At 39.2% G+C, this 24,547-nt stretch overlaps 1 protein-coding gene across 4 annotated transcripts; it reads right to left on the bottom strand.

The window, feature by feature from the left end:
* Positions 1 to 630: 630 nt before the first annotated feature.
* On the bottom strand, positions 631 to 21,104 carry spef2 (sperm flagellar 2). Of its 4 annotated transcripts, none has more exons than XM_039804387.1 (38): positions 20,795 to 21,103; positions 20,225 to 20,327; positions 19,834 to 20,086; positions 19,366 to 19,536; positions 18,891 to 19,037; positions 16,593 to 16,663; positions 15,721 to 15,934; positions 15,369 to 15,557; positions 14,361 to 14,548; positions 13,220 to 13,391; positions 12,702 to 12,924; positions 12,469 to 12,539; positions 12,199 to 12,274; positions 12,002 to 12,042; positions 11,637 to 11,740; positions 11,184 to 11,431; positions 10,483 to 10,558; positions 10,224 to 10,378; positions 9,721 to 9,903; positions 9,101 to 9,234; positions 8,621 to 8,748; positions 8,222 to 8,360; positions 7,975 to 8,100; positions 7,423 to 7,568; positions 7,262 to 7,330; positions 7,055 to 7,103; positions 6,607 to 6,666; positions 6,388 to 6,520; positions 6,135 to 6,273; positions 5,624 to 5,696; positions 5,255 to 5,411; positions 5,009 to 5,115; positions 4,566 to 4,748; positions 4,100 to 4,192; positions 3,142 to 3,312; positions 2,707 to 2,922; positions 1,290 to 1,412; positions 631 to 828 (listed from the first exon to the last, which is right to left on the bottom strand). In XM_039804387.1, exons 1-38 carry the CDS (start codon positions 20,850 to 20,852, stop codon positions 763 to 765), a joined length of 5,055 nt encoding a protein of 1,684 aa, XP_039660321.1. In that variant the 5' UTR covers positions 20,853 to 21,103; the 3' UTR covers positions 631 to 762. The 4 variants fall into 4 exon arrangements, with proteins under 4 accessions (XP_039660321.1, XP_039660322.1, XP_039660324.1 ...); XM_039804388.1 differs by having other exon boundaries at positions 18,891 to 18,974; XM_039804390.1 differs by lacking the exon at positions 9,721 to 9,903.
* Positions 21,105 to 24,547: the final 3,443 nt, after the last annotated feature.

Genomic DNA, 24,547 nt, shown 5'->3' with positions numbered 1-24,547 from the left:
TTAAAGGGAGGGAAATAGAGAAAGGGAGGTGGGTCAGAGGGTTGGGGGTTTCCCCAAGCCCTCGAATGGATGCAAATGGGAATATTAACAGGAGTTACATTCTCTCAAGGCTGCCGGCAGAATGTAACCCCCTCCATCAATAAGTACAGAAAGGCACTTATTGATGATAATGATATTTATTGTGACACACATACCTAATGATGTGGCCTTTAGTGCCAAGAAAATCTAGCTAACAACACTGAACCCTATTGTTAAACATAAATTATTTTTTTTTTCTAAACAGCATGCCCATTAACTTGTTTAGTAGAAAGGCAGCAGTGACTGCTGAAAAGAGTAGCTACCGTAAGCCATCGTTGCTTTATGGACTGTGCTAGGGTTGTGGGTGCCCTGGCAGGCAGTTACTGGGCAAGTCAGGCTTGACATGTAGGTTATCCTGGACAATGCACTCATTGTAGCCACAACCAATGCCTTTTTTGTGTCAGAGAGGTCATTAGAAAAACAAGTCAGTCAGAAAAACTGCTGGAGTGTATCAGGGAAAAAGGGTATGAGGGGTCAACCTGCCATCATTGATGTTATTGTCGTCATTCCAATTATGCTGTCATTCCAACCGTCATCAGTTACAGACACAAGTTGTGGTTGCAAATGTATTTATTAAATACTGAAGTAAGCAATGCATTTCAGCAAACATTTCAAAGGTAGTACTTCAAAATAGCAAAAGCAACATATTTTGCATTTCCTAAGTATGTATATTTACTGTATCCTTTAGGAAACTGTCAAGCTGTTAGCCTCTCCTTCATCCTGATGGGCCTTTAGCACTCTATGAATGTTCTGAGGGACAAAGAGAGGGGAAGTTTGAGAGATAAATAAAGGTTTAAAATAAAAAAAAGGATACAAAAGGTGGGGAGGGAGACAGAGATAAAAGACAAAGATGAATCCTCATGTAGGTTTGAGAATGTTAATGCACATAATGGTGGAAAGTCTGGATGTCCTGCAGAGGTTATTTTCAGATTCTCATTGCATATATATGTGTATATGTATAAATTCACTTTTTATATAATAACTTCTATCTGTATGTAGTAGTCAAATGTTTATATTTACCTTCAGCTTTGTTGTCCTTCTTTTAAGCCGTATGTGTATTTGTGTGTATGTAATTAGAGAGCAACAAATGGCCAGAGTCAAATTCCCTGTATGTGTGCACACTAAAACTGATTCTGATCTGATCTCAAATACTGTACACTGTTGTAGGGGAACAAATAAATTAAAACAGATGAGTCAACACAGAGACTTACTACAAGCTGGTAGTGTGTTAAGGTTTCCATCAGGCCCTGGATAAAAGGATGCTGAGAGAAATGGGAGAAGGGGACACAGTCCTCTGGCTTGTAGCCCAGCTCTCTGAAGATATGCACCAGTTCCTAGAGGCCAGCAGAGACAGAGAGTAACATGAGGGAAGAGTTTCATTTTAATAAGATAGTTAATAAATCTGCTTACAAAATAAATTTCTAAGTATAGAACCCTCTAAGTATGGAGCCTTTAAAATGCACTAAGGTATTCAGTGAACCCATAGACAGTAAATAAATAAAAATATTACTAAAACTTTACTTTTTTTTCAGAGGCTTTGCCTTTATTTTACCCCAATCGTGAAAAAAAAATATGTAGCCTAATTTATTTTAGGTTAATTATCTAAATAGGTGTAGACTGTCCCCTAAATATAGAAATTATGGTGGCATTAAAAAAAAAAGTCATGGATTGACCCCCACACTGTCCCTGTAAAATGCCCACAGCTGTGAAACAAGACAGGTAAGTAACATTTGAATCGTGAATCTCATACTAACTCATAAAGATTTGCTAGTCACCCCTATCAGCTGCATTTTGAAGCCATGGCTTTAAATGCACATTAATGGTAGAATGATGAAAGCATAACAGAAAACTAAATCTTTGCTGATCAAAACTTCATTCTGCTGAATTGTAAGTTAAACCTCACATATTGTACTACATTTAGTAGTAGTTTAGTTTATTTAAATTTTTTAAATGTTATTCAATGCACTGGTAATAATAAAATAAATAAACATATTATTATGGCTTTTACTTCCACAAAAAAATAAAATAAATACTAACACAAAAAAGTAGTATATTTCCTTAATGAATTCAACCATTTATGTATTTCCTTAAAGGTCCCATGACATGGTGCTCTTTGGATGCTTTTATATAGGCCTTAGTGGTCCCCTAATACTGTATCTGAAGTCTCTTTCCCGAAATTCAGCCTTGGTGCAGAATTACAGCCACTAGAGCCAGTCCCACAATGAGCTTTTCTTTAGGATGTGCCATTTCTGTGTCTGTAGCTATTGAGGAGGAGAGAGGGGGGGCCTTGACCAACTGCCACTTTGCTCGTTTGAAAGCCATGATGTCTCTCTCTCATGGGTGGGCCAAATTCTCTGGGTGGGCAAAGCAGAGAAAGGGGAGGTAACCTTGCTCATTATGACCTCATAAGGAGAAGATTCCAGAGATGGCCCATCTGAGCTTTCATTTTCTCAAAGGCCGAGCAGGATACCCAGGGCTCGGTTTACACCTGTCACCATTTCTAGCCACTGGGGGACCATAGGCAGGCTGGGGGAACGCATATTAATGTTAAAAAAACTCATAAAGTGACATTTTCATGCCATGGGACCTTTAAAGCCCAGTTTGAACTTGCATGGGGTTATACAGTACCTCAGTATGCTCCTCCTGACTCAGGCAGCCTGGAGGAAGGGGCTTGTCGTCTTTTATCTTGGCGACATTGTGGCAGATGACAGCAAGGAGAGCAGGGATGGACACTACCTCCTCCCCCAATGAACTGCTTGATGCCCACGGATTCTCTTCTTCCTTGTAGTCTCCATCGAGTTCTGAGGAGCTGAGCTCTGTAGCCTCTTCTATACTGGGCATAGACTGTATACACAACACATAATGATCCTGCCCTGTTGATGTGCTGAAGACAAACAACTTAATTAACTGACACTATTCTATTATAATTCTGGACCATCTGAAAACTTTGGTGACAGAAAATGATAAGGTATTTGATGACAGAAGATGAGGAAGGTAGTGCTTCTGCAATGACTTTCAAGTGAAAATGTCATTGACTTTTCTTTGTACATTAATTGACTTCACCTTGACAAGCTGGCCCGGTGAGGAGTGTTTGAGATGTCGCCCCAGTCCTACACTAAGTGCTCTGATGAAGCCCTGTCTGGGGTGAGGGTCGGCTGCAAAGTACTGCAGCATGGACACATAGTCCAGTCGAGGGGGGGAGAAGGAGTGGTCCGCAAACAACTGGAAAAAGAACTTAAAAGCAAGAACACAGGCAAATGTAACTGTTCATTTATTATTACAGTGCAGTACATTTGGACAAGTAGTAAACAAAAGATGTTAAGTGCATGGCATTGCGATGACTGTATACATTTGTGTTTTAGATTCATTTCTGTTTACAAAAGATATATAATTGAAAAAAGCTGAAACGTACGCTTACAGTAATTGTTTAAAGTGTTGGGTAATGCTCTATTGTACCTTTATGTTCTTGCATTACTTGTGTGTGTCTGGCTATCACTAGACCAAGCTCAATCTTTTAAGATTGAACATTAGTCTGGGGAGTCTGCTCTGTATTTTCTACTGCACAAGAGGCGTCATCAACGGGCATAGTTCAAATGACTCTGTACGCAATTGGATAGTCCTTCAACCAATCAGACCAACGATCCAGGGTGACGTACTTGCCTTTGAAATCTTTTAAAACAGCAGTGACAGCGGTATCAACGGGTTGCTGCGCTTCGGTGGCCGCCATGTTGAATGTAAACAAAAAGCTGCATGTCGTCGCTTCTATATCATGTTAAACCCGCCAATAGCGTGCCAGGTGGATAAGCCAGTTTGTGATTGGTCCCCGCAGATTTGTAACGGAAGCAGGATAGAAAAATGTACAGGTTTCCAGCCTGAGCTGCAGGGCGAAATCAAATCGCCGGCAGATCAGGCTGGGTTTCCCCAGTCCATGTTTGTGTACCATGACCACTTGAATTTCCCATTTCAGGAATAATACAGATTTACATTAACTAGGAATTAAGTAGGTTTTGAGGGTAGTTACCTTGCGTAGGTTAGCCAGACGGTTATAAGGTAGAGGCTCAGAGGGGTCCTCTGGGACAGGCTGGACACTCTCACTGGAAAACCACAACTCTGTCTGGTGAGAAAAAAGGCAAGAGGAGCAACTTAAACATTTGTTTTAATGTTCAGAGAGCTACAGCTTTCACTTTATACTATATTAAGTATACAATATATACTCATATGTGTTGTCACGTTGACTTGAACCCAGGCATGCTTGTGGAAAGAGAGTCTCAGTGCATAGTAATGCCACAAGAGCGAAGAGGGGCCATGGAGGTGTTTGAGTGCATAGATAACTTGAAGATACAGGTTCATCCAGAGTAGTACATTTTGTGATTTAAAACACAGTTAGAATGTCTGACCAGAGAATCAGAATCATTTTTTGTGTACAAATTTGTGTGTGTGTCTGTGTGTGTGTGTGTGTGTGTGTGTGTGTGTGTGTGTGTAGAGACCTGTAGGTACTGTTCCTCGTTTATATAGCCTGTGTCGCCAGTATCTGCTGCCTTGAAATGTTGCAGCACAGCCAGCAGCTGTGATAAGGAGGGAAACGGCCAAGGCAGGGCAGCACTGAGCAGAAACCGACGCCAGTCTATCAGCTCATAGTTGTCCATAAACAGAGATATAACCTCCATCAACTAGGGACAGGAGAGAAAAGCACAATGCTCCTGTACAGTAAGCCATGTAATGTGTCTCTTATGGTATCCGGACAGAATAATGCAGGAATGTTTTGTGTCTTGCTTTGCTTTCTCTGCAGTCAGCAGAGTGCTATTATATTATGTGATTTTGTTTTGTTTTTGTCAAATTGGTGAGAAAAGAAGCTGGTGCTATTAGGTGAAGAGAAAAGAAATGATTACCCAACTTTGTGTTGTGAGTCTCTGGAATACTTGCAGAGTACCTGTGTTTCATTCTTGTTAATCCAGAGCTCAGGCAAGGTGTTTCTGCCCATGTTGACAGAGATGATATTCCTAAGTAAACTGGAGAACTCAGAACTGGACATAAGGCCTGGAAGTCAGAAAGGAAGGAAAATTATGTATGGGTGGCTGGATGGATAGATGGATGCATAGATGGATGGATGGATGGATGGATGAATAGCAGAATGAATAGACCCAATAACACTACAACTTGTCTCCCCTGTATTAACCTGAAGGAGCAACGATGCATAGCTGCTGGTGTAGTGACTCTAGCTGAGTGATGGTTGGAGTGGACCGTGTGGGTTTCTCCAGAGGAGGTGGGCGGGGACGGGGAGCCAGGCTAGCCACCATGTGGCAGTCTCCATTCAGGTAGAAGTCAGTACATTCCTTTTGAAGAGAATATTGAGAATCTTAAAATGGGAGGAGTAAGTAAAATGAGACTGTGATCCATCGTCAAATGTCACACGCTGGAATAACAATTCAGATTTCATCCTGCAGTAGCTACTACGTAACCAGTGAGCACTAAACTCTACCTAGCTGGGGAACATAAAAATGTTCTTTGAAAAAACAATCAACACATTTATAAAGTCATTACGTACCAACACCAGCTCATTCTGCAACTTAGCACCAGCCTCTATGTGGTGGCGAACCACTACTGATAGTTGGTCAATACTAGAGAAAAAGAGACAGACAGATAAACCGTCAAACAAGTCTTCCATGAAAAATGACGAACCAAAACGTTCTCTGACATTCTCTTTTTTTTTTTTTTTACAAGCATTATGTATTTTTATATTCTCAAGTAATGGCTTCAGAATAACTTCATGAGCACTTAAAGGGCTTTCATTAATTTGAATATGTTCCATGTTTACATACATGCACATATAGCATCATGACATGGAGATAAAATACAGATAGCATTTATCACACACTAATCAAAACAACAACACTAATAAAACAGGGACAGCAGTGCAGTTTTACACTATTGCTGCTTCATTCACAATCGTGTCCCTCTATTTAAAATTGTTCAAAATAAAAATAAATATCTGAATAGGCACACGTAGCCTACACCATATCATACCATACATGAACCCACACTGTACTGTACCATACCTCTTCATGTCTGCAAGATAGTGTGCTTCTAACCACTTCTCCATGCTGCTTAATGTCTCTTCTGCTCTGCTTTGCAGGGAGTGCACCATCACCAGACCATGACCTTTCACCAGCGCAATGCGCGCCTTTGCTGTATTCTCTGGAAAACACACAAACATGGGTAAAGGGAAACAGAATAATACAACTATATAAGCTGATATTGATCTTTTACATACAGACTCATGCATATATCTCATATTACACTAGTGCATACCCTCGTGATCCAGTGCGGCTGCATATTCTTTATGTATTTTGTTTCTGACTTCTTGATTATGCTTCCCTTTTTCCTTCTCTTGCAGTCTCTCCTTCTGCTCTATTGTCTCTCCCTGGTAGGCTTCTGCTGACACCTACACACATGTATAACATGCCAGGAATTAAAAAAGCATATCTTTACTCCATAATATCCATGCTACTCTCATACACAAAGCATTACCAATTTGCTGATGGCCGCGAGTGCCTCCTCGTAGTCGTAGATCAGTTTCTCATGGGGTTGCTAGAGTTATCAATGAAAAGGGTTAATATCTCTTACTATAAGATTGTACATCAGCTTATCACCAATTCTAATCTTAATTATAATCTATAAAAAAGTATTTTGGATTGTTTTGAATTACAATTACAGTTCACAAATTACATTTAAATTCTGTAAGAAAGACACTTTATTGGTTTGTCAACCAAAAACAATTGTCTTACTGTATAAGGTATTAAAACCTGAAACAACTAAAATAACCGAAGCTATCAGGGTTTGCTATATCTATGGTAGTTGTTTATGAGTAGATTATAAAATAGCAAAATCAGTTACAGACCTTGAGAAAGACTAAAAATAATGACAATGAATGAAATGTACATAAAGAGAGACAAGAAAAAAAAGGATTTGACATGACCTTAACAGTTTCTGTCTGATTGGGGCTTTTTGTCTTGGAGTCAGGACGTCTGTGGAGGAGGACAAAACAGGAGAAGAGGAGGAAATTGTTTGTGTCTATGTGTTTGTACTTGGGAGCATTTGTACTGTGAGGAAATGAAACATCCATTTCATCTGTCAAACAGAAAACTCAAAGGAAATACTGTGTGCGATAGTGCGTCTCCCTTACAGTTTTGTTTTCTTCTTGTCCTCGCCGTCATCCATCTGACTACACACACTTGTGGCCGCTGGCTCAGTACTGGTGGAGCAAAATAAAATCGTTATTTTCTTTTTTATTATCTTGTACAAATAGTAACATGGTTAGGTTGCTATTAATAGTGTGTTTCTTGCCTCTCGTTCTGATCCTTAATTACTGGGGTGTCCAGTAGGGGGATACAATCCAACTTGGGGGGTAGCTCAGGCAGAACTTGTTTGTACATGCTCATATAGTAGACCCAGAGAATATAGAGTGTGTCCTGGAAACGATCCAACTCCACCTGTGCAACAAAAACAATCAATCCAAGATTATGGTTCTGCCAAAAGTTTATGCACTGATCCGATACCGCTGTCAAACTGGATTATAAAAGAAAGTTCGATAACGTTTATTCTCTGTGTTTGTTCAAGTTTCACAAAGAGTTAAACCCGAGCCATAGTTAAAACATAATAAAATATTTGTATTTTTTAACACACTGGCATCAGATCGTTACTCAGTATCGGCATCGGGAAGGAAAAAATGGTATTGGAACATCTCTACTATACACCATAAACACAAAGAGGATGGAAAAGGAGCAATGGAACATGTACAAAACACAGAATAAAGGGAATAGTCTATAACATGAGCTTATAAACTACAGAATTCGACGGTTGTTCAGTCAAATGGTTACACAGAAACAGAAAAGTTACCTGCATAAGTACAGAGTGATAGTTGACGAGATTCTCCAACCAGCCGTTACCCATGAGGGCAGCCCTCTCTTGCTCGTCCTCCTCCTTACGTTTGTCACTTATGTCCCACAAACGTTCGCGTAGTTCCTGTACACATATCAGAACATCTCCATATATTTTATATTTTCATTTGGAAGCAGGTTTTTACACTATTTTCATGATCAGTTAAAGAATATTTGTATTGTATTATATTATAAATTGCTCTCACATCAAGTCTCAGATGTAGCTCTGCTTTGGTATCCTCATCTTCTCTCATATCATCAGGTATGCTGTTGAAGTCCTTCTGCCAATGAGACACTAACTCCTGCTTCAAGTCTGGACGCCCCAGGAAATGCTTGTACTCCTCTCTACAGATACAGGGAACCAGGTAATACTTACATAGTAATACATTTAATATGTTTCTATTATGTATTAACATAAATGTTCTCTTTTATTTTGTAAAATATTTCTGATAAAGAAATGAATGGCATGACATTTTGGGTCACATCCAATATACAATAACCATGGCAACATGTGACTGATACTGTTGTTCAACTTTCATGTTGCATCTGCAGAATGACAAAACCTTGTATTAAAAGGATAAAAAGGATCAATTGAAGCAGTATACCTGATGTTGAATAGGTGATGGTTAAGAATAGTGCGTTGTGAGCGCAGCTGCTGCATCACTGTCTTTACATTGTTCACATATGAATCACACACTGTGTCCCAGTGGGAGCACAGGTACTCTGTGATCTCCTAGAGATACAGATAGAGAGAAGAAAAGATGAAAAAAGCAGGGGGCATAGGAAGATACAGGACAATAAATCAAAATAAGACATAGTGTATTGGAACAGATTTCACTTGACATGTATTTTCATATATTGAAACAGACTCTGAAAGTCAACACAGGTAAGAAACAGCAGGTCCAAAGGCTAAATCATGTTAGAGGGCCACCTTGTGGCAACCACCAGTGAGTGCATCTGAATGTCATATCACATGTCACTGACAGAACCCGATTTTAAAGAAAAGAAAAAGAAGTGCACTTACAAGTGCACTTTGAACTCTGATAAGCAAAACAAACGAAAAAAAAGAAGAAATTGTATCCTACCGGAGGAAGAGGTTGGTCCACATGGACCCAGCTGGATGAATCTGAGCAGGAAGTGGCAGATTCAGGTGGGTTCTTGGGGACTCCCTGAGAGTTCTCGTTGGTCAATGAGGAAGTTGACACCTTCCTAGAGTGCCCTATTGATAAAATACATCATCGCTATAATAAAGTAAAATGATTCATATTTCTTGAATGTTAATTAATGATTAATAATAATCATAGCATCATATATAATTATATTTAAATTGCCTTAAACAAGTCTTGTCAAAATGTGTCATTAGAATGCTATTAAAGCTAGGAAAAATAAACATATGACCCTCTTCTTTGCGTTCAACTTTTAAAATTCAAACAGACTTAGTGGCCACACAGATGAAGTTTGTATCCAAATAACTACTATCAGTTTGGTATATTTGGAATATAAAGTGTGTCTATTTTCTTTATGTAAAAAAAAAAACACATGTACCATGCACTAAGTCATTATGAGTTGGAAAACACATCCAACACACATCATGTTTATGGTCAGAAGGTATCAGTTATAAATCAGAATTTAGTTTTGTGGCCAGAAGTGACTTTACAATAATAACAATTAAAATGTGTAATCCACAGACTACTGATCAAATCACCTCGGGGGGAGTTTGTGTTGGATTTGGAAAGTGACTTCACACTTTGGGCTTTTTCCTCGTTAAGGAGGGAATTGGACTCTGTGGGGCCAGGGGCTTCACCTGCGAGGGCCGGAGGTTGGTCTAATGGTGGAGGTGTAGCTGAAAAGGAGGAGTCTGGAGCTTCCCCACTGTTAAACACTACATCTTGAATGGGAGGAGTTGTAGTAAGTATTGTGAGTTTCTTTCAGGGAAGACATATTGTTTGTCAACTGTAAATCATTTAGTGTAGAAACAGGCATAATCTCATCATCAGTGTCTGATCAAAAACAACAACAATTTCTTTTACCTAATCTAATGGAACAATGAGGAAATTAATACTAATTAGAACTGTGAAAACATCAAGTATTTGAGTGTACACATATCTGCTACTATATATATATACTGTATATATATATATATATATATATATATATATATATATACTAAAATATATCACATATAATACTATAATGACAACTAGTTACCTTCCTGTGTTTGCATCATAACTTGCTGCAGCACAGACTCCACCCTTTTGTAAAGCTCTTCCTTATCTACATCTGCATCAATACGGACCAAAATGTTTTGCTTTTCACCAAACCATTTCTCTAGTTTTGGCCAGGTGTCCTGAAAAGCTGTGATCCTTGAGGGGGGGGGAAAGGATGTTAGATATTAGATACACAGTCATGCAGAAGCAGTAAGGTCTTGATTTAAGTTTAGCTTTCCATTTGATGCTTCTGTTTTTACCTGTGTGGAATCTGTGCCAGATACAAGTTCTTGTCTTTGGGATGGGAGGTTGTAGCAGCAGCAGACTTATCTGTTTCTGCACCAGGTTGGGAAGCAAGAGAACCACATAAACACACAAGCATACTATTTACATTTAACTTATTGTTACTTGTGCATGTATACATACACACACCATCTAACAGATAATGTGTGGGTGCACACAGATACACACCATTAAACAACCACTAGTATAACATTAGCCTCGTGAGACCGTCTGATCTCGCGAACTCCAGTTTTCCACTCGCAGATCAGTCTGGCATCTTGAGATAGAGAAAATTTGGAGCCGTTCGCCAAACGACCGACCAATCAGCGTTGGTTTTGAGGCGGGTTTAGGTGTGACGCAACGAGAAGCGACTGTTAATCTAAACAACATGGCAGCTTCCACGGATGAGATGAGCGTAGCTATCGCACAAGTTTTATCCAAATTAGAAAGTATTCCTTCATTGAAAGAAGAGCAAAAAACGGCACTGGAGGCTTTTTTTCAAGAGTTTGATCTGATTGGTTGATTTGGCCCGTCTATCACCAACATAAGTGGTGATAGACAGATGGTAATCAGCTAACCAGTATTTTCGCTCCTTCCCAAAAGTTCTCCAACGGAAAGTTCCCAGGTGGATATGCCGAGCAAATGCGAAGCAATCCGGAGTCAGGTTAGTATAACATACCCATCTGACTGAATGGACGACTGATCACACACTCATCAGCGATATCCAGCAGCAGAGCCAGGTCCAATGCAGGAGTTGGGGGTGGGGGAGGTTTGGGTGGATTAGGATCAGCAGCTAGGTTTGTCCTGCTGCTTACAACGCCATTCCCTACATCTACAGACCCACCCAGGGCTTTCTCCAGCAGGTAAGCCTGGGTGATGTCAAATGGAAAGCCATCCAGGATCCAGCCTGACTGAGCTGGAACCTGCCTAGTAAGGACACAACACATATTTCACTGTCTAGGGAGGGATTGTGGGGTTGTTGGTGTTTGTTTATTTTGTCCACACTGTACATAAAACTAAGACTGTATCATTGAGATTTCTCTGAAATATTGATTGTGAAAAGAATTGCATATGGTGAAATTGACTAAATCCCATATTCAGTATCTTATAGCAATTCAGGTTGTGTGCTTACCTGATAGCCTCTACTATGATGTCAACTAATAGCTCATTAGGGATGGCGTTGCCTTTCCTTAGCTCTTCTTCTGCAGCTGCTCCCTGCATGGCCCGGGTAGACAACTGGATAAGGAGCACATGTAAGCAGGAAAAGAGTTAAGTATTTCATTTCAAATAGGTACACATCCATTCTGGAAAAATATCTCTTTATTAGTCATTACTGATTACATTCTCCCAAAAGTCATTATTTTATCAGCAAGAAAAGCCAATTTAAATCAGGTTGGTTAGTGATATAAATTATATACTGGTTCCATATGTATACATAAATTCCATATGTATGCATAAATACAAAATCAGAGTCAGAAGATCACAAACAACACTTACTTTTACATTGCTGTCTCTACTTTCATCTTGAGTGTCAATATCTGAAAAACAATGAAATTATGAGTGACATGTACTGTATTACATCAAACAAACAACTGTGTAAAATACTTCATATGTAGTGCTTTTTTTAATGGAGCAAAAAAACATAGTAGCATGAAATAGCATAGAATAGAGTCATGTTGGCTTCAGCAACCCACCAGGATTCAGTGATGTGGAAAATGTGAGCAGTTGCTCATTTTCATTCTTTTCCTGCGGCTCTGTGACCTGTACATGCTGTCCAAAAAGTTTTAAAAGGTGAAATGTTTAAAGCTATGCAATTACAGGTTTATGTATTTTTGGCACTGGCAGGAGAGACTAGTGAGATGTTATGGTCCTGAAAAATCCTTTCAAAGCAAAATTATGTGGCACGATTAAATAAAAAGCGATACTAGTGAAGTTACAATACTGTTATACTGTGTCTGACAAACCTCTCCATTCTGGTAAGCATTCAGAGCCTCCTCAATTAGTGTGTCAGCTGATAAGACATAGATGCCATGGGCTAAAGCAGGGAAAAACACACATACTCAGCAAATAAAAGAAGTCATACAATCTTATTGTATATATTTATACACTACATAATTTCATTAAATACATATCTAAGTGGTGTGCAATTGTGTTTGAGTGCATGCCTGCATCTTTGTTTGGACTGCATGCCGTGTACCTTTAGCGATCTTGGCCAGGCAGGTGGTTTTGCCAGAGCAAAACTTGCCCAGGACACAGGCCTTGATGGTAAAGTGAGGAAATGAAGGTGAGGAGATTTCCATGATGGGTGGATGAACAATGTTCCTCAGTCGCAGGACAACATGTCCAAGAATGTTGTTGTTGGCCAGAGTTAATGTTATCTCCCCTGCTTCCTCTGGCCATGCCCACTCACCTACCATGTTCTATAAAAACATGACATAAGGCTAAGACAAAGAGGATCTTCAGCATTCAGACAGTTCAGCACTTCAGCTCAGGAACAATTCTAACTTTTTTTGTGTTAAAAAATATAGCTTTGTTGGCTTTCCCATCTTCATGTCTAAACATGCCTGATACTGAAAGTAAAATCAGCATTTGTTTGTAAATGTGGGGTTGAGCAACAAGTTATTCAGTCTACACAGACAAGCTAAATGCAAGTGTGCGGGCAAACACACATACAAACATAATTAAAAAAATATTGCACTCATGTTTTAAACTCACAGTATATTCATCATAGTCCTGGTTTTTTAATATCTCCTGCTTCTTAAGCTCTACAGGGTCCAGTGGGGTAGAGAACTCAAACCCTGGCTGCTGGCACTTTATCGGCTCATAGAGAGGCAGACCACTGAACAGCAATTCCTTCCACTCTCTCATCGGCTTCTCTGGAATCAGACTGGACATGACAGCACAAAAAATGACAGAAGGCAACGCTAGATTTAATGAGTACAAATGTCCAAATGTGTTCAAAATAAATAGTTTTTTAATTGGGACTGAAAATTATTAAACATAACTGTATTTCAAGAAATGTTTAATCTAACCATGATTAGATGAGCTGGTGTAGTGGATATGTAAAACACAGGTAGCAGGATACATACAAAGTGAATATGGAGCAGGGTTGTGTGGCCACACAGCAGGTATAGCAGGTACCTATACGTATTTGATCATGAGAAGAAGCAGACAGGACGTTGACATCTCCTGGTTTTATTTAACCACTGGTCAGTTGTGCAAGAATGTTTCTAATAATGGTTGTTTTCACAGGTGTTTGATTCACATCTGAATTAGCATTGCATAGCAATGCTTAAGTTTTTATAAAAATAAAAAATAAAAAAAAGATTTCAGTCTTCAGTCAGATTTCACTTTGTCAATACTCGTGTTTTTGGGTTCAAGTCTGCCACTCATCCAGTGTTATTTCATATTTGCCCATATTTCCTTCTGTTGATGAACTTTATTTTACCAACTCTGTCTCTGAGTCGATTTCTTTTAAAAGACAAAAGCGTCAATTTCTATTCTGAAAAAAAATAAAACGTTTACTATTTCTATTATGTTTTGTGCTTGAATATGAACTTTGTTCAAGCATGAATACATAAATAAAATGTGCAGATGTAGCAGAGTACTTTATCACGAAGTGGCCAAAGTTTAAATGTCTTTACAACTACAGTACATCCAACTCTTCAAATTAGATTGCTTAACTAACTTTTACAATTATTTCTGATAAAACTACCAAAAGATGTTATTTTTATAAAAAAAATTGAAATGTCCACATATTTAATAATTGACTGACCAAGAGTCAGTTTGGAGATTTTAAGCCCAAATACAATGTGCATATTATTACTGCATCATTAAAAGCAATTGTGTTACGTACTTCCCAGTGAGCAGTCGATATTCTCCAACCTTGGTGGCCAAGTCCACAATCTGCTCCAAAATGTCCTTGCAGCTCTTAAAGTGCTTCTTGTATCTGATCTGAGCTCGCTCAGCAGCAATCCTGTTACAGAATTCATGCTCCTTTCTGATCTCTTCGGCAAGGTCCAACTTAGCCTGCTGAGCCAAAGCCTATACCAGGCCCCAGTCAGAAAGATTGAATGAGTGAGTGAGTGGAGAAGGCATGACATAAATGTTCCTGCTAATCACCACAGTTGTAAGTAATAAAGGAAGATGAAAGATGTTACATAGGTCATTTATTGTGCAAAACACATGACTTGGTGGTGGAAAATAGTCTTTAAGAAACACAAACTAAGAGACATAATTTTTTGGAATTAGTACATTACTGATATTGGGGGTTGCAGAAGGGACATTTTAATCTTTCTTACCTACTGTATAACTGATGTTAAACAGCAGTTAATCAATAATACCCCGTTAATCGTATGATTTTCTCCCTAAATCATCTCCTAAAATTTTTTATTTTTCACTCTTTAGAGTAAATGGCAAATGACCATATAATCTGAGACTTAACAGTGCGACACTTTGCTCTGGAATTGCCTGACCATTATAATAACACCATGACCATACTTTACTACAACCTACTGAATATTTAACACTGAAACCATGCTGGACCATAGCAACATCTACCTTCTTTTCAACCAAACAAGTCATCTACAATATAAGAGTGATCACTGGAGGTTAATAACAGATAAACATATAGTAGTTTATGTCATGATTCATACAGTCTTACTTTATTGTTTATCGGTCTGTCTCTGAAGTCCCTCCCTCTCTCTTTCTCTTCATAATACCAAATACCCTGTTGATACTATTCAAACTACCAATGTCCACCCTTTCTCTCTCCCTATGACACTACCCATACTATCACTGATACAGCCTAATACAAAGCTACAATAGAGAGGATTATTCTTCTTCCTTATTCATCCTATCTCACCGCCTCCCTCTCCAGAGCTTCCTGGAAGTCCCTCTCTCTCCGCTGTTGGTACTGCTGCTCTCTGAACTGGCGGTTCTTCCGGATCACATCTTTCTGCACGCGTATCTGGAGGAGCTGAGTTGCCAATTTCTGCTCCTGCTGAGTCTGACGTGTCAGACGCTTCACCAGCTGCTCCTCTCGCCGTGCCTCCTGCAGGGTGAGGCAGGATTTGGGGTTAAAATATCAAAGTTCAGAGGTCAAAAAGAAGAGGATGTGTGATATGTATTTCAGGAAGAGAAATAAAGAATTAATTAATTCACCAGGAACTACTGATCTCTATTAATGTTAGATCTATTACTGTAGCAAGTTTCACCTCTTGAGCTTCATGGGCCTTGAGCTGCTCCACCAGGAATCTGTCTCGTCTTTTCTCTCTCTGCTCGCGAGCAACAGCATTCTCCTCCAGCCTCTTTCGGATATCCTGTATGTACTTGCTATTGGATTGTAATATCAGCTTAGTTCCACTTCCTGGGACCACAGAGCCCTGGCCGCTGCCACCAAAGGGAAAATCTTCAGGGAAGGGCTGACCACTAGAATTGAAAAGGTTTAAATCACATATGAAGTCAGTGTCTTAATGCAGTGGTTCCCAACCTGGGGTCCGGGCACCCCCAGGGGGGGCGGCAAAGATCACAGGGGGGGCGCAAGTCTTTATCTGGTTTGAGGTTGAGGTAAAAAAAAAAATATTTGCACATGTTAAACAAATTATGATAATACACTAGAACAGTGGTTCCCAACCTGGGGTCCGGGCACCCCCAGGGGCGGCGGCAAAGATCACAGGGGGGGGCGCAAGTCTTTATCTGGTTTGAGGTTGAGGTAAAAAAAAATATTTATTTAGTCTGTATGAAAACTATATATTTTGTTGTATCCTCGTTTTTCCTGCCGCCACAGCATCACTATTTTATGAATGAAACATGGCAGAGAAATGTAACAGTGCTGATAACTCCTCTGTATCAAAAAAGAAAGTAAGGCTCTATCTCGAGAGTTACCTCAACTTCGGTTTCGAGGGGGGGGCTCAGCTTTTCTTATACATGAGTAGGGGGGGTGCCAAGGAAAAAAGGTTGGGAACCACTGTCTTAATGTATGATAGTGAATATCTCTGGTTGCTGTAAAACTCCATTAATACAAACATTTATTCTACATAATAATACTACATGAATACAATATTGATTTAGTTTCCTTTTATCTCACCTTGAAGGAGCAAAACCATAAGTAACCAGTTTCTTCCTTGTCTCAAACTTGGCTATTTCAGTCTGGACCGTCTGCATGGACAAAATGAACAGAAATTGAAATAATACCAGAAAGACAAACAAACCTATTTTAATCCTTTGTTTTCAATTATGACACACGTGCTGTAAGAAATTCAATTAATTGGCTGAGAAAATGAATTAGAATGAATCACCCCTCTGTAAACAATGGCAGGTGTTAAGCAATAACAAGCTATTGTTTTTTGAGAAGACCTGGTAACATCTGCTGAATTTAAGAACAAAAACTAATTTCTTGGGCCTGGATTTCCGGGATATTTATTTTCCCATTCTGAACTTAAGGCCCATTGTCAACAAGCATCGGCCTCTACAAACTCCACTGTGGGCACCACTCCATTGCTGACCCCACGTCAACACGCCAAAATTAAAGGGGTGATATAGAATGCAAAACCGATTTTACCTTGTCATAGTTGAATAATGACGATGAAGTTTAGTGGGTAACTAGGACATACAGAGAACCTCAAAGTCCCATTGACACCTTGTTCCTCTGCAAATCTCACAATCTCAGAAATTGTATACATTGTTCATCTGCTATTTTACCATTAAATTCACTTCTGAGACTTTTTATGCGAGAAATCAACTATGTACAGGTCAAATATGGGCTGTTTTACGAAAATTGATGTCTAATTGCAAATTTTGTCCGACTGTGTGTCGGAGTTCAGCGGCCGGTGCTGCCTGTGTTGCTGCCTTGCTGCCTGGCCTGCCTTCCTTCACAGACTCCGGCCTGCTGTGAGGTAGATGGAGCTCCGTCACGGCTGGCAGCCCACGGCACTCCATACCCGCGCAAAGTCACCGTTTTTTGGGTTAATGGACTACCAAACACTGCTGCCCTGACAGAGCTTCAGGGCCTGCAGCTCCCATCTTCGTGCTAAATGGCCGGTGTGTGTGAGTGAGAGCGCGAGCAGCGAGCTTGTTACGCCAGCAATCTCTTACCACAGGTTCCAATTAATCTTATAATGTGTGTAATTATAATGTGTTGAGTTATTTAAACAAACGATTGGGGAAATAAACGCCTCTTGCCCGCGAGTCTCATTGATAGAGCCTGCGGCTAGATGGAGCTCTATCAATGAGAGCTAGCTAGCCTCCTCTTAGAATTCCTCTGAAATTCACAAAAATTCATTAAATTGAAATCGGACACCATTGTTAGCTTTATAAGACCTTGAGGTAGATGTTATATAAGTGGCGTGACGAAATTCAAACTGTAAATATACTCTAATTACGCCGAAAATGAAGCTAACTAGCCGCAATCTGTACACATAGGATTGAAGGGACAGTCGCAGCTAACGAAACCCCTAATGTTCACAAAAAATAATTAAATTGAAATCGGACACTATTGTTAGCTTTATAAGACCTTGGGGTAGATGTTATATAAGTGGCGTGACGAAATTCAAACTGTAAATATAGCTACTCTAGTTATGCCGGAAGCTGGCAGCCAGCCCTGAGTATTCCCAAGTATTCCAGTAGTCCAGTACCCAGGGAAACGGTGACTTTCACTGGGTATGGAGGTTGCCGCTTTCACAGTCAGACTGTGTGGAGCTCCTAGCTAAAGCCCGACACGTCTTACCAAATTTGCAATTAGCCATACATTTTCGTAAAACATATTTGAGCTTTATATAGTTGATTTCTCGCTTAAAAAAGTCTCAGAAGTGAATTTAATAACGAAATAGCCCAACAAACAATGTATAACTTTGCAGCGTCTGAAATATGACACCTGCTGTCTCGTCTCCAATGTGTTTCTATGTGGTTCGCTCAAACCAATCAGCGCGCAGCTCATCTAAATATTCATGAGCATACCATATTTGGAAGAAAAGCTCTTGTTCCAAATAGAACCATATTCACAGGGTAGTTAAGGGCCTAATAAAATAGCATTTGTTACATACAGCCAGCCCTGAGTATTCCCAAGTATTCCAGTAGTCCAGTACCCAGGGAAACGGTGACTTTCACTGGGTATGGAGGTTGCCGCTTTCTCGTCAGACTGTGTAGAGCTCCTAGCTAAAGCCCGACACGTCTTACCAAATTTGCAATTAGCCATACATTTTCGTAAAACATATTTGAGCTTTATATAGTTGATTTCTCGCTTAAAAAAGTCTCAGAAGTGAATTTGTGAACCAATGTTACATACCCTATTAGGAGACCTTAAGGAACAGTGTAAAATACCCTATATAATCATTCTATCACCCCTTTAAGAAAAAAAAATCACATAATTATTTAATCTGGATCACACCTGTGCTTGCTGTTCTCTACGTTGCTGCTGCTGTTGTCTCTTCTTTAGGTTGAGCTGTGAAGTGTACGGAGGTGGCCTGGGCACCTGGAAAGTAGTGGCCTGGTTACAAGACATTATGTCATTGTGCTTCTGATGACATGCTCGCAGCTGTAACATAAACAGTTCCCCATTGTCATTAGCATGAGCTTTCCTTTATTCCATCATCAAGCATCGGGGTTCAAATGGAGGTTTTCACTCAGTACTGAGAAACAATGTGTAAAAAGTTAATAAAGATGTAAAATGTAGGCTGCCTTAGAGTCTGGTCATACGGGGGATTTTTTTTTATTTTCTTTATTTCTTTGTATATGTTTCTATTTCTTTTTTAAGGTGTGTTGTATGTCATGTCTGTGTCTTTTGAATGGACCTTGAGTCTGGAATAAAAAGTTGATGATGATGATGATGAATACTGCATTTGATTTTCCACCGTCTCGAGTACCTTCTCAATATTCTTCATTCTCTTCTCAGCCTGGACTCTGAGTTGTCTCCTTTGCTGGATGGGATGGGGCATCGCAAACCTGTCGTTCAGTTGCTGGTATTTCTCCGCATAGTGCTGAGAAATTTTCTGTAGTTTCAGCTCTGCATCACGTTTCACAACTTGATGCAGTCGCTGTGTAAAAAGAAAGACAGCAAGATGCTTAAAAAACATGTTTTAGTAGATATTTAAGTGACATTAAACTAAAAATGTGAACTTCAAACAAAAAAAAACATTGAAAGACTGAACGACTACTGTAAAGGACAGTCAGTTGCCATACTTTGCCATACAGTTTGTCATTATTGGCACGGAGGAAAGACTATTTACTGTATCTCATTAGGTTTTTACAGAACCATACATGCTGTTGCTCAAAGAGATTGGCCCCTAACCACATGCACATACTACACATGCATCCATACAACCCCCGCTTACATCAGAGTAGATCTCATGCTCTATTTTGTGCAGGCCAGCACTGGCTGCAGGCTGCATGATTTCCATCAATGTGCTGCTGATTTCCGCTTTCTTCTTATTTTCAAGTGAAACGTAGAGTTGGTAAAGCAGGCGTGTGGCAACACCCTGCTTTTCCTGCATCAGATCCTGGGCTGTGTTTATGTCAAAAGAGATCCCCAGTAACTGGAGAGTAGGCTCAACGCGGGTAAAATTATTCAGTCTGGAGATGGAGGTGCTATGAAAAAAGGTGTAATTAACTTTAATAATTATGAATTAATGAGTTGGAGAATTAAGTAACAGTTAGCTATTTGTCCAGCAACAAAAAGCAAAGGATCATGGATAGATAGCTAGAGAAAGAGAGACGGCAACTTACTCTTTCTTCATAAACATACTGAAGTCCTTCTGCAACTGATATTTATGCAGAACCTCCCCAATAAGGTACCCACTGGAGAAATCCTTGGTAAAGGTCTTTGGTTCTGTGAATATGAACATGCATGTCAGTTACGCAAACAGTGACATTTTCAACGTTATATTTCCTAACGTTAATGTCGCTCACAACTGAAAACATATTGGACGTTAAAGAAGGTTATCAAAAATATTTAAAATGACTAATTTGAGTTCATGTCTGGACAATTTCCGATTGTAAACGTTAAGACAACCTAACAGTTAGCTAAGTTGGTAATAGGTTTCTTAGATTTTTCCAAAAATACGCTTGGTCCATATGTAAGGTTAACGTTAAAATAGCGTTGCTCACAACATCTCCCACCTTATCAATCAATACCCTATGCCTGTTGATGTTTATCAACTTCGATGTGTCGCTTCTAAAACAGCTCTTATAATGTCAGCTTTGTAAATTCATATGATTTTGCCTAGCTAGCTAGTGTGCCACCGAGTTAGCATAGATAATTAAGCTAACGTTAACGGTAACTTCAGTCACACTTACCAACAACTTTTGACAGCCGGAGCTCCTCGTTCAGCCACCTGCACAATATATCAGACATCTTCTTTCTTTAAAGTTCAACTCGAACAATATACTTCCATTTTAATAATGGACATGTTACTAGGTAATAGTATGACTCTTTAGCACGCTAATAACGGCTCAAAAATAGACAGGAGCAGAGGAAATCCCAGAGGTGCACTGTTGCCATGGTGACAGGTCAACATGAGGCATAGATATATACACATGAGGGCGTCCATGCTGACGCAAGGCAACGTAACCTGATTTGTACAGGTCCTTTCATAGACATAATATAGAGTCCTATCCCCTGACCAATCGGCTATCCTAACCTTAACCACTCGAGGTGAAATGCCTAACCCCAACCAATCAAACTGCTTCGTAGGGGCGGGCCCAAAGACTGTATGGGCGGGCCCAGTTGGCCCTGGATCAGTTATTTTGTCTGCACCCAAGATGAGTTCGCAGGGATGTAATGACTGCAAACTGATCCAGAACCTGCTCAATTCCACACTTAAGAGGGTCCGCAGGGACGATTGTATTTTTAGCAACACTCCACTGCAGCCATCCTTCGCTAATTAGGGAACGAAGGAAATTAATAACTTCAAAAATGTACTTGTCAGCAATGTTGAGCACATTAAATGGCAGTGGGGGCCCGGAGTTATTACAAGGGGCGCGGCGAAGCTAAACATGAACAAATGATGCATGGTTCTACTGCACTGCTATCAAAGCAAGGACTGCCAGGTAAACGTAAAGCAGACGATGAAGCTACACCAAACGCCACAATTAAAAAACACTGACAAACTGACAAGTGGACAGAAAAATAACTTTATTGCCTTTAAACATGTAGCATTTCAATCGATTTGTGTTATTAGTGTTAACATTAATTTTTTTCACTCAGAAGTACTTCACTGTCTCTTAATTCAATCAATAGCAAAATATTCTGCAAAATATCATGAAATGTGAGCCTTTTTCAGGTGCACAATACTTCATCCATGTTGTTGTGCACAACTTTAGTCAGTGTTAGTGTTTTATAGCTATAGGGTAACATAAACATGGAGTTTAAAAGGATTTATGAGCCACGGTTTGTTTTTTAGAAAGTTTATACAACATGCATCGGTTTCGCAAAAACATCTGAGGCCAGAGATGAAGATGTGTAAGGCAGCAAGAGTACCTTGCTGTATAAAAGACAAAAAAGTAATGTTCTACAGAGTAAACATAGGCTCCAAATGAAAATGGGGATGGACAATGGGGAAAAAAATTGAAAATTGCATGTCAGCAGTATATGTACTATATGAATCTGCATGATGAGTACTCTAGTCCTACTTACAATGTGTCAGTGACACTGCAGTGATAAGATAGGAATGCAAAGCAGGCTAAACTATTATAAGACAGGTTCACAATTCTAATGCAGTTTACATGATTTTTTAGACACACTTTAAAAAAGGTGCCCATGTGTTAAAGCACACAAGTCAAAGTGGTATGCATTTACATTTCATAGGACTTTATATATATATATATATATATATATATATATATATATATATATATATATATATATATATATATATATATATATATATATATATATATATATATATATATATATATATTTTTTTTTTTAGTGTCGTCAACACAAACATTTGCCTTTATTCTCTCAAGAAAGCTGGTAATTCAACATTAGTGTTGTCTGTTGTCATATAGGGAATATCATTTTGTATTATAAGAAGGAAACGAAAGAAAATTACAATTATGTACATTTAGTTGTATAAAAAAAAAAAAGGTGCCATCTTGTTGATGCAAATCAACATAAAAGCACGTAACACACATTAACTGTATATGGTAACACATAGCGTTCATAGGTTAGTCTCTAAAGCCGTGCTTGTTTGGGAAAGCAGGCTTCAAAGGAAAACAATCTGCAGCCATGTTTAAATACTCAAAACTATATCCATCCGTTTCCACTGCCTTGGCTTGATCCCTGATCTTACAATGCAACTGGTTGGTTCACTCTTTACTCAATTTAACTGCCAGAAGATGTACTGTAGCTTTTGATTAATTCTTTTAACCATTTCCCCCAATAATCAAGTAAAATTCAGATCAGTGTTACAAGACAAAGAGAAAGGAGGGATACATTTTTCTCAGTAGTCAAAGAGGACTGCCTGCCTGTCATCAGTTCATCAGTGAAGCCATCCATTATAATGAGTCTAAAGTCATCATTCATGTCACAGTAGTCTTACTTAAAGCTTGTTGGCTGGAAGTGCTGAGAAACAATAAACGACAGGATGCCATACAGGCAAGCAAGGGCCTGGCTCTAAAAAACCCATAAAATAAACATCCGGGTTACCACTGGATTAGAATGTCAAAGGATAATATTTGCATAATGATCGTTTAGGGAAGCCTTGCCAATGGTGCATCCTTAACACCCACACTGTACACGAGTGGAGAGCAAATCAAGTATGAGGAGTCTACCTGGGCAATTAGTGGCCTGTGTTTGACACCATACTGGAGATGCCAAAGTGCTGTCAAGCAACCAATATTCACAAGGTCATTTCCACACATTTTTGTCAAAAAGAAACCTAAGTGATGGCATTTCTGGAAATTCTCTAGTTTCCCCAATATAGGCTTTCCCCATGGTCCTTTTTCCAGTGCAAGGGGAATTCAGGAATTCATTTTCAATAAAAAGATAAATAGTCACATTGGAGAAAAACAACTTGTATGTATTGTAGACTTAGATCTCCCTAAAAATAAACAAGCCTTAGCACAGCAAATCAACTTCAAATGCATTGTCAGCCATCTCTCTGAGCTTGAAGATAAAGCAACCAAAGAAAAAAAGAAAATTATCAAAACCACACCAATATACTGAGAGGGCTGAGAGTAAAATCATGGCAATCATAATGTAGCCACACTTTAGAAATTTCAGCGCTAACTAAAATTGATTAAAAACAGACATCCTTTGTACGTCACGCTCAGTGCCAGTGAAATCTGTATGTCCAATACAATACATTTCTGATTAGTTCGGAACAGCACTATTGTATTATTCATTATACATAACATTTAGGAGCAAGGCAGTGTGTGAAAGGCGATATGGTGCAAATGACTGGAAGCATTACATTTATCAACGCAATTTAACACTGTAAATACGTTCTCATAATTTGTTCAATACCAATCATCAAGTTGAGGATAATGTATAACACAGAGCAACATTTAAAAAGGACACTGGCCTGACTGTGAAATGCATTTCTTAACAAGAAAAGGAAATACTACAAAAAAAACAAAAAAACACTCATATTTCGTATTCGTGTTCTAGCTTATATCAGTGTATATATCTAGGGGCTCATCACCCACACAATTCCAGACCATACCAGACAGCACCACTCCTGTACCTGTGGAAATAATGATTCTTCTTATTCACAAATGCATCGCTCATCCAACATCTCACTGTTTAGAAAGTAAATTTGGGAAAAATAGATCACGTCTGTAACAATAGGAGCTACCTTGGTATTGATCCAGGAGAGTGCCATCTTTACATACCTTTAAAATTGTATCATTTATTTACAGTCACATGCCTCTTTTCCTTTCAGTAGCTCATAAGCTGTCATGAAACAGGCATGGATATTCCAATGGCAGACCAGCAGAAGACATGGATACTGTAAACAGAGGTTTTCTGTCTACTTTGCTACCTTCTATTGAAACTGTTCTTTTGTAGTGTTCTTCCAAAAAGGTCCTTTACTGTTATTGTTCCGT

The sequence above is a fragment of the Perca fluviatilis genome, chromosome 6 (genome assembly GCF_010015445.1).
Source record: "Perca fluviatilis chromosome 6, GENO_Pfluv_1.0, whole genome shotgun sequence".
Taxonomy (NCBI): Eukaryota; Metazoa; Chordata; class Actinopteri; order Perciformes; family Percidae; genus Perca; species Perca fluviatilis.
Note: the sequence above shows the minus strand (reverse complement) of the source record. Positions and strands in the feature narration are given on the sequence as shown.